The 13,108-nt window shown below is 39.8% G+C and overlaps 1 protein-coding gene across 4 annotated transcripts in view; it reads left to right on the top strand.

The window, feature by feature from the left end:
• Positions 1 to 6,216, top strand: part of TBC1D4 (TBC1 domain family member 4) — a 181,689-nt gene extending 175,473 nt beyond the window's left edge. For all 4 annotated transcript variants that reach the window (XM_075852340.1, XM_075852341.1, XM_075852342.1 and 1 more), the window contains 3 exons: positions 2,435 to 2,604; positions 3,710 to 3,886; positions 5,779 to 6,216. In XM_075852340.1, the coding sequence (XP_075708455.1) occupies positions 2,435 to 2,604; positions 3,710 to 3,886; positions 5,779 to 6,012 (581 nt within the window). In that variant the 3' untranslated portion in view covers positions 6,013 to 6,216. The remainder of the gene's footprint in view (positions 1 to 2,434; positions 2,605 to 3,709; positions 3,887 to 5,778) is intronic.
• Positions 6,217 to 13,108: the final 6,892 nt, after the last annotated feature.

Here is a 13,108-nt window from a genome sequence, read left to right as displayed (position 1 = left end):
ATGTGTTCATGTGTGTGTATAAGTAGTGTGTGATGTGTACGTGTTCATGTGTGCCTATGACTTTCAACGGAATTGCTGCAGAAATTTTCTGCAGCAATTCTGTTGTGTGTGTGGACAAACCCTAAATCCGCAGTATAAGGGCTTCTCCACACGTATTGGAATTGCTACAGAAAATTTCTGCAGCAACTAGCAGAAATTCTGCTGTGGAAAAACAGCACCATTTCCTGCGTTTTTTGCTGCATAAAAGGGTGCGGATTTTGCTGCGTTTTTCACAATGCTGGGGGATGGTGACATCTCCGAAAAACGCAGCAACTCAGGAGGAATTGACATGCTGCGGTACAAAAAATACGTACCGCAGGTCAATTTCTGGTCAGAAATTTTATGCAGCGTGTGGATGGGATTTGATAAGTATCACCCACTTTGCTGCTACTGTATTTTGCTGCGTATTTTCCGTCCGCAATTCCGGATGGAAAATATGCAGCACTTCCGTTACGTGTGGACAAACCCAAATGCAGTAGCAACAGAGTGGATGAGATTTGAACAAATCTCACGCACACGATGAGCGAGAAAAAGGCTCAGTAATTGACCTGCGGTCCGTTTTTTAAATCTGCAGCATGTTAATTGTATTTGCGTAAATGCTGCTTATTTGTTTCGGTTTTCCCCATTTAATTAAACAAATAGCAGACGGTGTGTTTTTTTGCGGTGGAAATGCAGCGATTCTGCTGCAAGAAACGCAACTCAGGAAAAATTTTAATCTTATACTTACCTGGAATTTTGTTTCTTTTTCCGGGCCGCCCTCCTGGGACGACGTTTCATCCCATGTGACTGCTGTGGTCAATCGCAGTATACAGCGGTCACATGGAATGAAACATCATCCCAGGAATGTAGGAGGGAAGCGATGGTAAGTATCCTTTTTTTTTTCTGCTCCGTTTTCCGCAGCGGCAATTCCTGGCCGAAAAACTGCACCACAGGGTAGTGCTTCTACACAGCGTATCTGCCCTGTGTGATTATACCCGTACAGTATACACATATTGTAGCTGCTGTCTTACAACGTTACAGCTGCAAACCACGTCAACATGCTGCATTCCCACTAGTCAGCACAGTTTTCAAATGATTGTTAATGTCCATGGAGTTTTTTTGCAGACATTAACAATCATTTAAAAACTGCGCCGGCTTTTGGTAAAACTGCATGTGCTGCGTGTTTTACTGGACAATGGTTGTTACGATCTGATTGTTTGCATTAAAGGTTATGTACACCTTGTCAGTCAGTGTGTTTTGTGCAATTTTATAATTAGTTTTCATTAAAAAAATATTTGTACTTTTTGAGATACAGCTGCTCTGTATCATGTATACAGAGCAGCTGTATCTTACGCTGAATCCTGAACTTGTCAGGTCTGTGGGACTGATGGGTTCAGTGTCAGCGGGTCCTGTGTGTCTCTGACACGCTGGATCCACCTGTAATACATCACATCTAAGTTACATGTGATAGATTACAGGTGGATACAGTTGACTACTCTATTGATACCGCCAATAAAACGGAAACCTTGTGAAACAGAGACAAACAGAAACCATTAGCAATGGAAGTGTTACCATTGAAATGGTAACGGAAAGCTATGGTTTCCGTTCGTGGGTTCCCCTGACGGAACCCATGAATGGAACCCCGACGCAGGTGAGAACGAAGCCTAATTATTACTGTATGATCTTTACAGATGGTGGAGGGTACTATTTTTTGGTGTATAAGCAACTCCCAGTATATGATTACCATTATTCAGGTCATACTCGAAGCTGCTAACCTGACATTGCAAATGATCTCTGTACTGAAATTTATTTGTACTGAGCTGGTGTTGTATTCATGTACTGAGCTTGGTTCCGGTGCTGTATATATATAATGTGCTTTGTTCTGGCACTGTATATATATGTAATGAGCTTGGTTCTGGTGTTGTATATATGTACTGAGCATGGTTATGGCGCTGTATATGTGTACTGAGCTTTGTTCTGGTGCTGTATATATGTAATGAGCTTTGTTCTGGTGCTGCATATATGTAATGAGCTTTGTTCTGGTGTTGTGTATAGAACTATATTGCTTGTAAAATGTACAAATGTTTTTATGCTCGAGTTACATAAAAAAAAATGTGGAAATGAAATGACACGTCATTGATTGGTACAGAAAACAAACATGGTGAGGGGGAAGGAGCTGTTGGGAAAGAGGTTGGGGGGGAGCCAAACTGAATCCTTGCCCCGGGTGCTGGAGAATCTAGCTACGCCTCTGGTTTAGGTCTTGCCACAGCATCTCAATGGGATTCAGGTCAGGACTCGGCCACAAAACTTTAATGTTTCTTTTCTTTATTGCTTAATAAGTGGTACTTGTACTCTTTATGTCATGTGTAGGTATTTGGATTACATTTTGCATATAATATTTTTTTTCTCTACTTAGATATTATTTTTGTTCAAGGAACTGAAGTAATTTTTAAAGTGGCACTTAGTCTTCTTAGTAATAATAAAGAATGTATCATGGCATGTGACAACTTTGAGAATATAGTGGATTTTCTAAAGGTCAATATACCTGATATGACAAACGACACTATGGAAAAAATTATAACACAGGTAAGTAGATTAGTAAATATTTGTACTTTAACATGTATCTTTGCTTTAAGGCCTCGGTTTATGATCGCCAGATTAGTTTTAATTGCATCTTCATCCCTCGGTTTACAGAATAAAAACTTGTTAGGGATGGCATTAGAGCAGATAGGGCAAAAAATAGGTGGGAGAAATAAATAGTGTATGTTTTAGGCCCCATGCACACGACCGTAGAATATGTCCGTAATTGCTGTCCGCAATTACGGTCCGCAATTACGGACTAATTTACTTCTATTGCCCGTATTTTTGCGGGAAGGTGTCCGGGCCGTAGTAAGCCTCCGCAAAAGATAGGACATGTCCTATCTTTTGCTTTTTATGGGAGCTTTTTCTTCGTATGGGAGCACGGGCCGAAAATGCGGGTGGCTGTCCGCTGCCGTCGGCGGCTGGCCGTGCCCGCAATCATGGGCAGTGATTATGGGCACGGCCGTGTACATGAAGCATTAGTGTTTAATAAATTCTGTGAGATAGTGATGCATTGTTGCTTAGGAGCATAAGTGCTAGATGACCATGCTAAATACATCTCTGTCATGCTGGATGTTTGATGACTCGGATAGTGGATAGACTAATTTTTTAAATTGGGAGGTTGAGGATGGGGGATGTTTTAACATTTCAGACAAAGCATCAACAATCTCAAACCCATGTAAAGCAAACCGGGGTATACAGACCAAACAATCCAAGGTTGTGAGAGAAACCCCAACATGTGTGTCTTCCGGGGGCTATGAATCTGAACATACCCAAAGTGCAGTGTTTCTTGTCGATTGTGTTCACATTAGTGTTTATTAGTGTTAGTTTATTAGTGTTTATAATACAATATTATACTGTTCTCCGCACCAGAAGTGTTCTATATGCCCAGACAGTTTCATTTGATGTTTTGCCCACGTGTGTACCAGTCCATGATAATTACTGCAATAGCGTTTGTGGCATGACAGTATGACTATGCTGGCCATGTACTACATGTCTCTTTACACAGTGACATACGTATTTAACTTGTGTATTACAAAACTGGTTTGTTTGTATGGGATTTCTGGCACTCTTATGAGATTGCTTATCTTTTATTCTTTTTGTCTTGAAGGTATTTGAAATGGACATCTCTAAGCAGCTCCATGCCTATGAGGTTGAGTATCATGTCATTAATGATGAGATGCTGGAAACGTCCAATCCATCTGATGACATAGAGGCTTTCCAAAAGCTTGAGAAGTCTAACAACCAGCTGAAAAGGCAGAATATGGACCTCTTGGAAAAGCTTCAGGTAAATTCATAAACAAAGTGAATGGGGCTAACTTGCAATACTAGACAAAGCACATGAACAAGATCAGTGCTGTGTCTGGAAAAAATCTTATTAAAGTTATTCCACTGAGCACTATGACGCCCACCAATCACTCATTGATCATAATCGAATATACTTCTCTTGCCTGCATTATACCTATAATGATGAAACATCCTGTAGTCACATGACATTGCTGACATTTCGCCCATAGTGGCACAACGTCTTGCTTGAGCCAATGGACAAAATACAGTAGTCAAGTGGCGACAGTTTGGACGAGATGCTACTTTAAAGCGTAACTAAACGTTTGACAAACTTCTGACATGTCATAGTGAAATGTCAGAAGTTTTGATTGGTGGGGGTCCGAGCACTGAGACCCCCACCAATCACTAAAACTAAGCGGTTGAAGTGTGAGTGCTCAGCCTCTTAGTCTCTGTTCGGGTTTTTCCGGAAAGCCGATGCATCGGAGTACTGGCTCATAGACTTTCTATTGAGTCCGTACATCGATACATTGATTTCCGGAAAGAGCCGAACAGACACGAAGCGGGTGAGCGCTCACACGAGCACTTCAGCCGCTTGGTTTAGCGATTGGTGGGGGTCTCAGTGCTCGGACCCCCACCAATCAATACTTCTGACTTGTCACTTTGACATGTTAGAAGTTTGTCAAATGTTTAGTTACCTTTTAACTGCTTCCCGATCGCTGGCTGTGTTTTTACTGCCAGCGGTCAGGGTCCTTAAAACCCAAGCCATAGACTTTTTACGGCTCGGGTTTTAACTTGCTGCCCGAGCTGAATGTCGGGTCTCCGGCTGTCAGTGACTGCCGGGGACCCTGATCAGAGGATAAAAGCAGCTTTCGTTGCTTCTGTCTTCTCCGATCTCTTTTACACAGTGCTCAATGAACGCTGTGTATAGGAATAAAGGCAGCGGCCAAGCCGCTGTCTCTATTCCTCCCGGTGTTCATGTGACTGGTCACATGGTCGCCGGGTGCCGTTAGTGACAGACTGCTGCTGGGTCTTACTAGACCCAGCACTGCCCTATTGGTGATGATCGTCACTATGAGAGGGCTGATCTCCCCTGTAACTGGGGCTGCTGGAAAAGCATGGTGTAAAAGAAAGAAAAAATATATATAAAGTCCCCCAAAGGTCTTTTTTGACCTTTGAGGGACAGACCATAGTAATAGAAAAAATAGTAAAGTAAAGTGCAAAAAAAATGTAATAATGAATACACATAAAATACCCACGCCCAAAAAAACGTTCCACCCCACCAATCATTGTTGTAACGCTAGCGCTGACCCAATTACCCTAATATAGACATGTAATATATTAAAATTTACGGTAGACAATGACGATCACAAATAAAAGGTCTATTTTGGGGTAAAACTATCTTATTACCCCCAAAAAATTGCTGAAACGTAAAAAAGCTTATTTTTTTACTATTATTTTCAAACTTTATGAATAAAAATTCTAAAATAGCAATAAGGAGGTGTATAAAAACGATTAAAAAAATACCTTGTCTACGCAAAAATCACGTCGTTAGCCCAACAAATAAAAAAGTTATAGCCTAAAACGTGCTAAAAGGGGCTAAACGGTGTCTGGTCCTGAAGGCTCAAAATAGCCCGGTCCTGAACTGGATAACATTGTCACTACATCCTAGTCCTAACACAGGGGGATACCAGTGGTGTGGGAGAGAGGTATATTAAAAGTAATTTCTTATTTTTTCATTTTCTATGAGTTCTTGGATTTCTTGTTTTAAAACTCCCAACCTCCCAGACCACCCCTTTAATTTGATGTGGGGTACACATGTTATCCTTTTTCCATTTAATAAATGGCTTATAGGACATTGTCATACCGACCCTATCCTTCCCTCTTCAATAACAGGTAGCTCACACCAAGATTCAGAGTCTGGAAGCCAATATTGAGAACATTGTATCCAAAGAAAGCAAAACAAGAAATGTTATCCGATCTTTGGAACAAGAAAAATCAGCTTATCAAAAGATGGTGGAGCAAATGAAGAAATACGTGCCAACTCATGTACTGACAGATTGCGAACTTTTGCTTAAGGATGTTAGCTGTAGCCCAAACAACAAAACAAAGGCAGGAAGTAAGCAATAAAAGACAACGCTCGTGCTGCTCTGGCATGCAGCGTACATTGTTTTCTCAAAACCAAAAATGATGCATGCTCCGGAGGAGGACCGCGCATTACAGTGCATGCTTCATGGCCTCTCTGAGGGTGTGGGGACGTTCTTGGCACAGATCCACTAAGACTGGAGGAACAGCTAAACACCATCTGAGATATTAAATAAAATGCCTCTATGAGTTCAGTATGCAAAAACCTAGTCATTATAGACAGAATTTAAGAAAAGGGAAAATAATTTGTTTTTCTAACAATGTGTTCATTTACAAGCTGTTACTGAATATCGCCAGTCAGCGAGTAGCGTCCATGTAGTACACAGGAATCTAGAAAGTAATAATACTTGAAAATGAATGTTGTTTCCCAAAGAGCATCACATTTCACATTTCTGAACTTCAGAACTTAGAAGTTTTTTTTGTGCCTATTGTTGATTCTACCGACATTTGTTACCCATGTGTAGAGTTTTTATGAAGCGATCACTACATGATATTTTATGATGCAGCAGTTGTACTATGAACATATGTTTTTATTTCAGCTTTAGCAGAGCTCCTTATGAATGAGTAGACATAATGGTAAGGCTGGGTTCACACGACCTATTTTCAGACGTAAACGAGGCGTATTATGCCTCGTTTTACGCCTGAAAATAGGGCGGCAATACGTCGGCAAACATCTGCCCATTCATTTGAATGGGTTTGCCGACGTACTGTGCCGACGACCTGTAATTTACGCGTCGTCGTTTGACAGCTGTCAAACGACGACGCGTAAATGGACTGCCTCGGCAAAGAAGTGCAGGGCACTTCTTTGCCACGTAATTTGAGCTGTTCTTCATTGAACTCAATGAAGCACAGCTCAAGATTTACGAGCGTCTCAGACGGCTCGCAAAATGCGAGGAGGAGCATTTACGTGTGAAACGAGGCAGCTGTTTTCTCTTGAAAACAGTCTGCCTTTTCACACGTAAATGACAGTTAGCGTGTGAACATACCCTAACTGTGTTGACTTCTGTTCTTTTTAGACCTACAGCGAGCACTCTGGTGTTCTTAAAGTAAAGTCCACACTAGAACGCCATAGAATATTGGACCTGCGCCATTAAATAAAAGGTGGTCAATCACTTTAAACCAATCCATGAAATAAATAGGTGGACTACTAAGGTTTTTACTTGTTAATTAATATTTTTGGGATGTCGGTGCGATGATTTTTGTTGTCCGGTAGGTAACAATCTGTAACTGTACTGCACACAAACTACACGCACAAGAATGGGATTTTTATGATGTAACCAGTTTTCACACATTGAATGCCTTTCAGATGTGCTACATGATGCACTGGTCAATATACCATATGCTAAAGTAAATTCCACCTTCATTGTTTTCAGTTTTATTTCTATGCAAAAATATTTGGAAATGTATAATGTATCTTTTCATATCACCTTGGATGGGTAGTCCTGATATTCTTTAGCCCACAATATTACACAAGACTACAATATGCACCAAATGGCAAGTTTGTGCTAATTCACAGTTTTTTTGTTCTGGTTTTCTTTCAAATTTTAATGCAAATTACGGGACTATATTTCTACAGTAGACATCAGAAGCTAAATATGAATCCGTGTTTTAGCCTCTGTTATCTTAAATGGGGCAAATACAGCAAAGTTACATACGTTTTTATACAATGATTCAAACGGACCTCCAGTGATCAACTTAAAAACCTTTTAGGATGTGCAGCTTATGGTGTCAATTCAAGTTTCTACAAATTGAAAGTGAATTATCTTTGATGTTTATAATCTTCATTCACTTGCAGGCTGAAATGCTCCATTCAGTTGAATGTGGGGCAGAGTAGCAGGAGACTGGAATTACTGCAACCTTTCAGTTCCTCCGTGCTGAGAGAGAGAGAGAGAGAGATCGCTATGATAACGTGAATATCTTACCCAAACTAGGAATGACAAGATCTTTTATTAGCTAACAAGTTCTCTCTACAGATGCACAAAGTCCTGGGATTACAGCAATATCGCACTATGTCAAGCAGGCAGTCTCTCTTTCTCTCTGCAGTGTGATAGGGAAGTTGAAGGAGAGGCAAGTGTATTGTGAGCTACAGTAGCAGGCTTGTAGACATAGTGACCAGTGACCGGGCAGCTGCTCCACTGTTTCTGTAACATGGCAGACATTGATCACCACTTCCAAGTTATGAGCAATTTTAGATTTATGCTAATTAGTTTCTAAATGACAACTGGGTGTGTTTTTACTTTTTACCAACTGGGCGTTGTACAAAGGAGTGTATGATACTGACCAATCAGTGACCAATCAGCGTCATAAACTTCTCATTGTTCCAGCCCATTGTTACAGTGTGATTGTGCAGTGAAAGAAGCTGGGCTGGAACAATGAGAAGTGTATGACACTGATTGGTCACTGATTGGTCATCGTCATACACTTCTCTGTACAACGCGCACTTGGCCAAAAGTAAAAACACGCCCAGGTGTCTATTAAGAAAGTCATTAGCATAAATAGAAAATTGTTCACACCTTGCTCAAAAATGTTTTTTTTTCAAAATAAAAACCACTGGTGTTATCTACATTACAGCGCCGATCAGATTATGTTGGAGATAGGGCGCTTATAATCTGGTGACAGAGACTCTTTAAGAGTCAAGATAAAGATGGCTACATCTGTACATAAAACCGTAAAATCCCTTTACATCATGAGACACACATTATGTATCCAAATATGCTGAGTGAATTCTTTGATAAAGGTGTTTATGTATTTATTTTGAAATCTGAAACAACACAATGTATAGGAGGTGTCATTGTTAGGAAATACATTTTCCTCTTTTAGTGTCATGCAGAAATCTTTTATTGTTCCTGTTTTTTTTGTGTTTTCAAAATGTTTTGATATTTGCTCTCAGGGACATTTGTAACTACTCAAAACATCCACAAAGCAATGATATACCCTTTATATTACAGATGTACTCCCTATCATTATTGCCAACACATGCCACTTGCTATCATATGCCCTCAACCAACACCAGTCTAACATCTATCTAAGTAACCACTTTCCGGAAGTCTGGCCTGCACATGACTGGGTGCCGAAATGACCTCTCTGAGGTGACACCGGTGTGTCCAGGAATCCAAGCCATTAATAACTCAACCGGTATTGTGCACGTGCGCCGTTGCTACCACTACAAGGCTTCCCCCTCACACAATTGTGTCCCACTTTTTGGGGAAAATAAATATATCTAAATAAACTCAAGTTTTATTTATTAAAATGGAGCATGCAGTTTTTATAGCGTTTTTTTGCGAATAGTGTATTTCAATACCTGCGTTTTTTTAGGTGGCGTTTTTCACATATCAAATCATGTGATTGCAACACATGGTTTATTCTGAAAAATGAAGGCAAAAGAAAAAAAAGGCACCTAAAAAAATGCAATGTCGGTAGTGCGTTCAATATTTCAGCTTTCCAGCTAACATCTGGCCGCAGCATTTTTGGCTGCAAAAAAAGGACAGGTAAAATGGCACAAAAAAACATGGCGTTTTTCCTAATTGTGAAGCCATCCGAATTAAATTGTCCCCCGAGGCTGGAATTCGAACAGTGCAACTTGCAATATACAAGGCGGAGCTGAATAATTAGTTTGTGGACATCTTGCCACTGGAGCATCTATTCTGGGATCTAGGGCAGTGGTGCCCAGGACAGCTGACACCAATGTCTTGTATTCTGGACGTTATGTTACCGCTTCTTAACTGGGAGAAAGTGTTGAAAATATGCATGAAATGAGGAATGAGAAGAAACATTTTGGAAATTTGCTGATTTCCTATATGCTGTTGTTACATGATCTAGAAAGTTGCGATAAGAAATCCTGCCCTGCAATTTACTTGTTCAAATTTTTATTTTATTGTTTTTTCAACAATTGGCAGAATTTTAATTAACCATAAAATGAATGCAATAAAAAAAAAAATATCTGCTACTAGGAAATACCTATTTAAAAGGGTACTTGTTTAAAAAAAAAAAAATTCTGACATGGCAGTAACAGGTCAGAAATTCTTATTGGTGGGGTTCTGGGTGCTGGCACCTCCACCATTTGCTAGAACAAAGGGCAAAATAATTATTTTTTTGCTCTGGTAGAAGAATTAAACAGAATCTCAAAGAATGACTGTGGCCCGCTTCCAGGCGATACGAAAAAAAGGTTAATTTTTCTTAGTCGAGCACTTCTGCCCCTTTGTTCAAGTGATCAGTGGTAGCTAGACCCAACGAATCGAAACTTCTGATGTGTAACTATGACATGTCAAAAGTTTTATGAAATGATAGTGATAATTCTATGTTAATTATTATGCGTCGTGAAAGTTTGGCTCAGTTCTTAGTAATATCTTAGCAATCAGTACAGCTTCCTTTACTGTAAAAAAAATGTATCATAAAGATATAGGAAAATTCCACCTAAAAATCGTTAACCCAATGATTTCAGGTTTTCTCTCCAGCAAGGTGCTCTATCGGACCGTGTCCTCACCTGCAGTTAGAGGGTAGAAACAGCCTAGTCATAAGTGAACCTGTTTACTGTGTATCTGTAAGGGTTTGTTCACACAGCTTATTTTCGGCCGTTTTTGGGGCCGAAAAACGGCTGAAAAACCGGAATCAGAACGCCTCAAAACATCTGCCCATTGATTTCAATGGGAAAAACTGCTTTCAGGTCACTTCTTGGGACCAAAAACGGCCGTAAAAAACGCTGCGAAAAACGCGAGTGGCTAAAAAACTTCTGAAAATCAGGAGCTGTTTTCCTTTGAAAACAGCTCCGTATTTACAGACATTTTTGGTTAAGCGTGTGAACATACCCTTACTGTTACTTATCTTCAGCTGCCAAGTAAAATGTTCATGATTTATTATTCAGATAATAAACAGTTTAGAGTGAAATTTCACCATAACAAAACCTTACAATCTGAACAATGCATTATAAACATCCATTTCCAAGGTTTTTGGGAATTTTGCACCCATTTCAGGCTACGCTCTGTGTGAAGACTGCACATTCACAATCACAGCAGGACATCTGAACAGTCTATATTGCATGATGCCACACCAATACTATCAGTACAGTCCTGGCACATCCGGTCTAATCCACTATGTCTCAATACTTTTCTTTCAGCAAAATTCTGTAGGTTCTGCATCCTGCCTTATTCTACGGTGAATGTGAAAGGATCTTTAATATAATGTTATAACCGAAGTTGCACTATAAGTGCCCTATGTGAATGCAGCAGTACTGCGTATGCTTGGCCACCGTTTCATTTACTTTTTATAATGCTGTCAGAGATAGCGGAGCGCACTACCGCTCCATTTAAATTGAGTACGCTTGTTCTCTAAATCGGTTGGGGACCCCCATCGATCAAATATTTATCACATATCCGACATTTATCACCTATCTTTTTAGAATTTAATATTGAAATATATTTCTGAATACACTGTTTTATTATTGCTGGTGTTATGTCTCTGAACAATGTTTATATTGAAAAGGAGTCTGCCAGTGACGGTAATTTAGGAGACGATGGGCAGAGGCAACCTGACAACCGTCCTGCATCTTAGATAAGAATACGAGCAATATCAGACACGCAACAAATCGTCCAGAAAGCAGAGGGAACTTCATTAATGTCATTATTCACTCCTGTATGTATAACACGGGTATTCTGGCACATTGAATATCATTTTTCTAGAGTTTTGTTTATCATTTAGAGATGATCTCTGGCCAAAAAAAAAACCACAAGTCGTACGCTCTATTTTTGCTCTGAAGATGTTAAATTGTGATCTCAATGTGCAAACGTGCCAAATCAGGATATATGTTATCCTACATGCAGAATGATATTGCTATGTATCTGCTTCTATGCAATGATTCACTGAAAGCACCAGTCCCTCATCTCCACTTATAAAAAGAATAAAATGTCTTTAAAATGCAGACTCGTTTGTGCAGTTTTTCTGTTCTTACACCAAAAACGCACTAAATAAATGGGTCGTGTCTATGGCTGCTGCTCTGGTGATATTAACAGTGTTACCATACAAATAAATAATGATCTTGTTTAGCCGGTATCTCCACTCTGATTACCGCTATTTTTTAACTACACCTAAAACCTAGTCATCTATTCCCAGTTCACATCCATTGAAGACAGTCCCACTCCAGCTGCACTTTTTTTCAATTGGTTTTACTACAATTGTACCGTTTTAAAGATCCATCTTGTTCCTGTCTATTTCGTCCATTTTCATCCACCTGATATAACTTTAAAGACGCTGTTTCTTTCCAACCATATGCAAATCTAACTAAAGCTATATATAGTCTAATGTGAACAGCCATAACAAAATGAACATGTTCTGATATCCATGCAGTAAATGGGATTTGTTAAAATCTAATACACGTGGCTGGTACTGTAATCTGCTGCATTTCCGTCCCATCTGTGGGGGGCCCTATAGTTTAAACGCTGGTTTAAAATGGTCTGCTATGGGCTAAGAAATTAAGTTGAAAAAACAACTTATTGACACTTAAAGGGAATGTATCGCTAGAATTTTATTTTATTTTTTTCAGTTAAACAATTAGTATTTGAGTGATTACACATTGTTTTAATTTGTTTAATTTTTTCACAAGTCAGGAAATATTATAAATTATATTCTAATTTATAACATTTCCATGTGCTGGGCACTAGAGGGAGCAGTTCCCAAAATTGCAGCATGGTCACTATGGTAAAGCAACCTCATTGATTTATGCTGAAATTTGGGGTGGACACACTCTCCTCTAGTGTCCTTACACAATCCCCCCTCCCTTCTTCAGGCTAGTGCCAGGAGAAGGAAGGGTTTGAATCTTCAAACCTCCTACATTGTGTGCCGCCATTTTCTGAGCGACTGCACAGTGTAGGAGGATTAGATACAGGGCTCAGCAGACAGTATCACATGAACATAATACACACATCACATACACAAACATAATACACACATCACATACACGAACATAAATTACCTGCCGCCTCCACTGGTCTACGCTCCTATTCCTTGCGCCTGAACATATGGCCAGAAGCCGCGGCCGGAAGTCATCATCTTACTGTCCGACAGCGGCTTCCTGTCCACATGAAAATGG

This window comes from Rhinoderma darwinii, chromosome 2 (genome assembly GCF_050947455.1).
Source record: "Rhinoderma darwinii isolate aRhiDar2 chromosome 2, aRhiDar2.hap1, whole genome shotgun sequence".
In the NCBI taxonomy this organism is placed as follows: domain Eukaryota; kingdom Metazoa; phylum Chordata; class Amphibia; order Anura; family Rhinodermatidae; genus Rhinoderma; species Rhinoderma darwinii.
The sequence above is the reverse complement of the archived record's forward strand: the minus strand, read 5'-3'. Positions and strand labels throughout refer to the sequence as shown.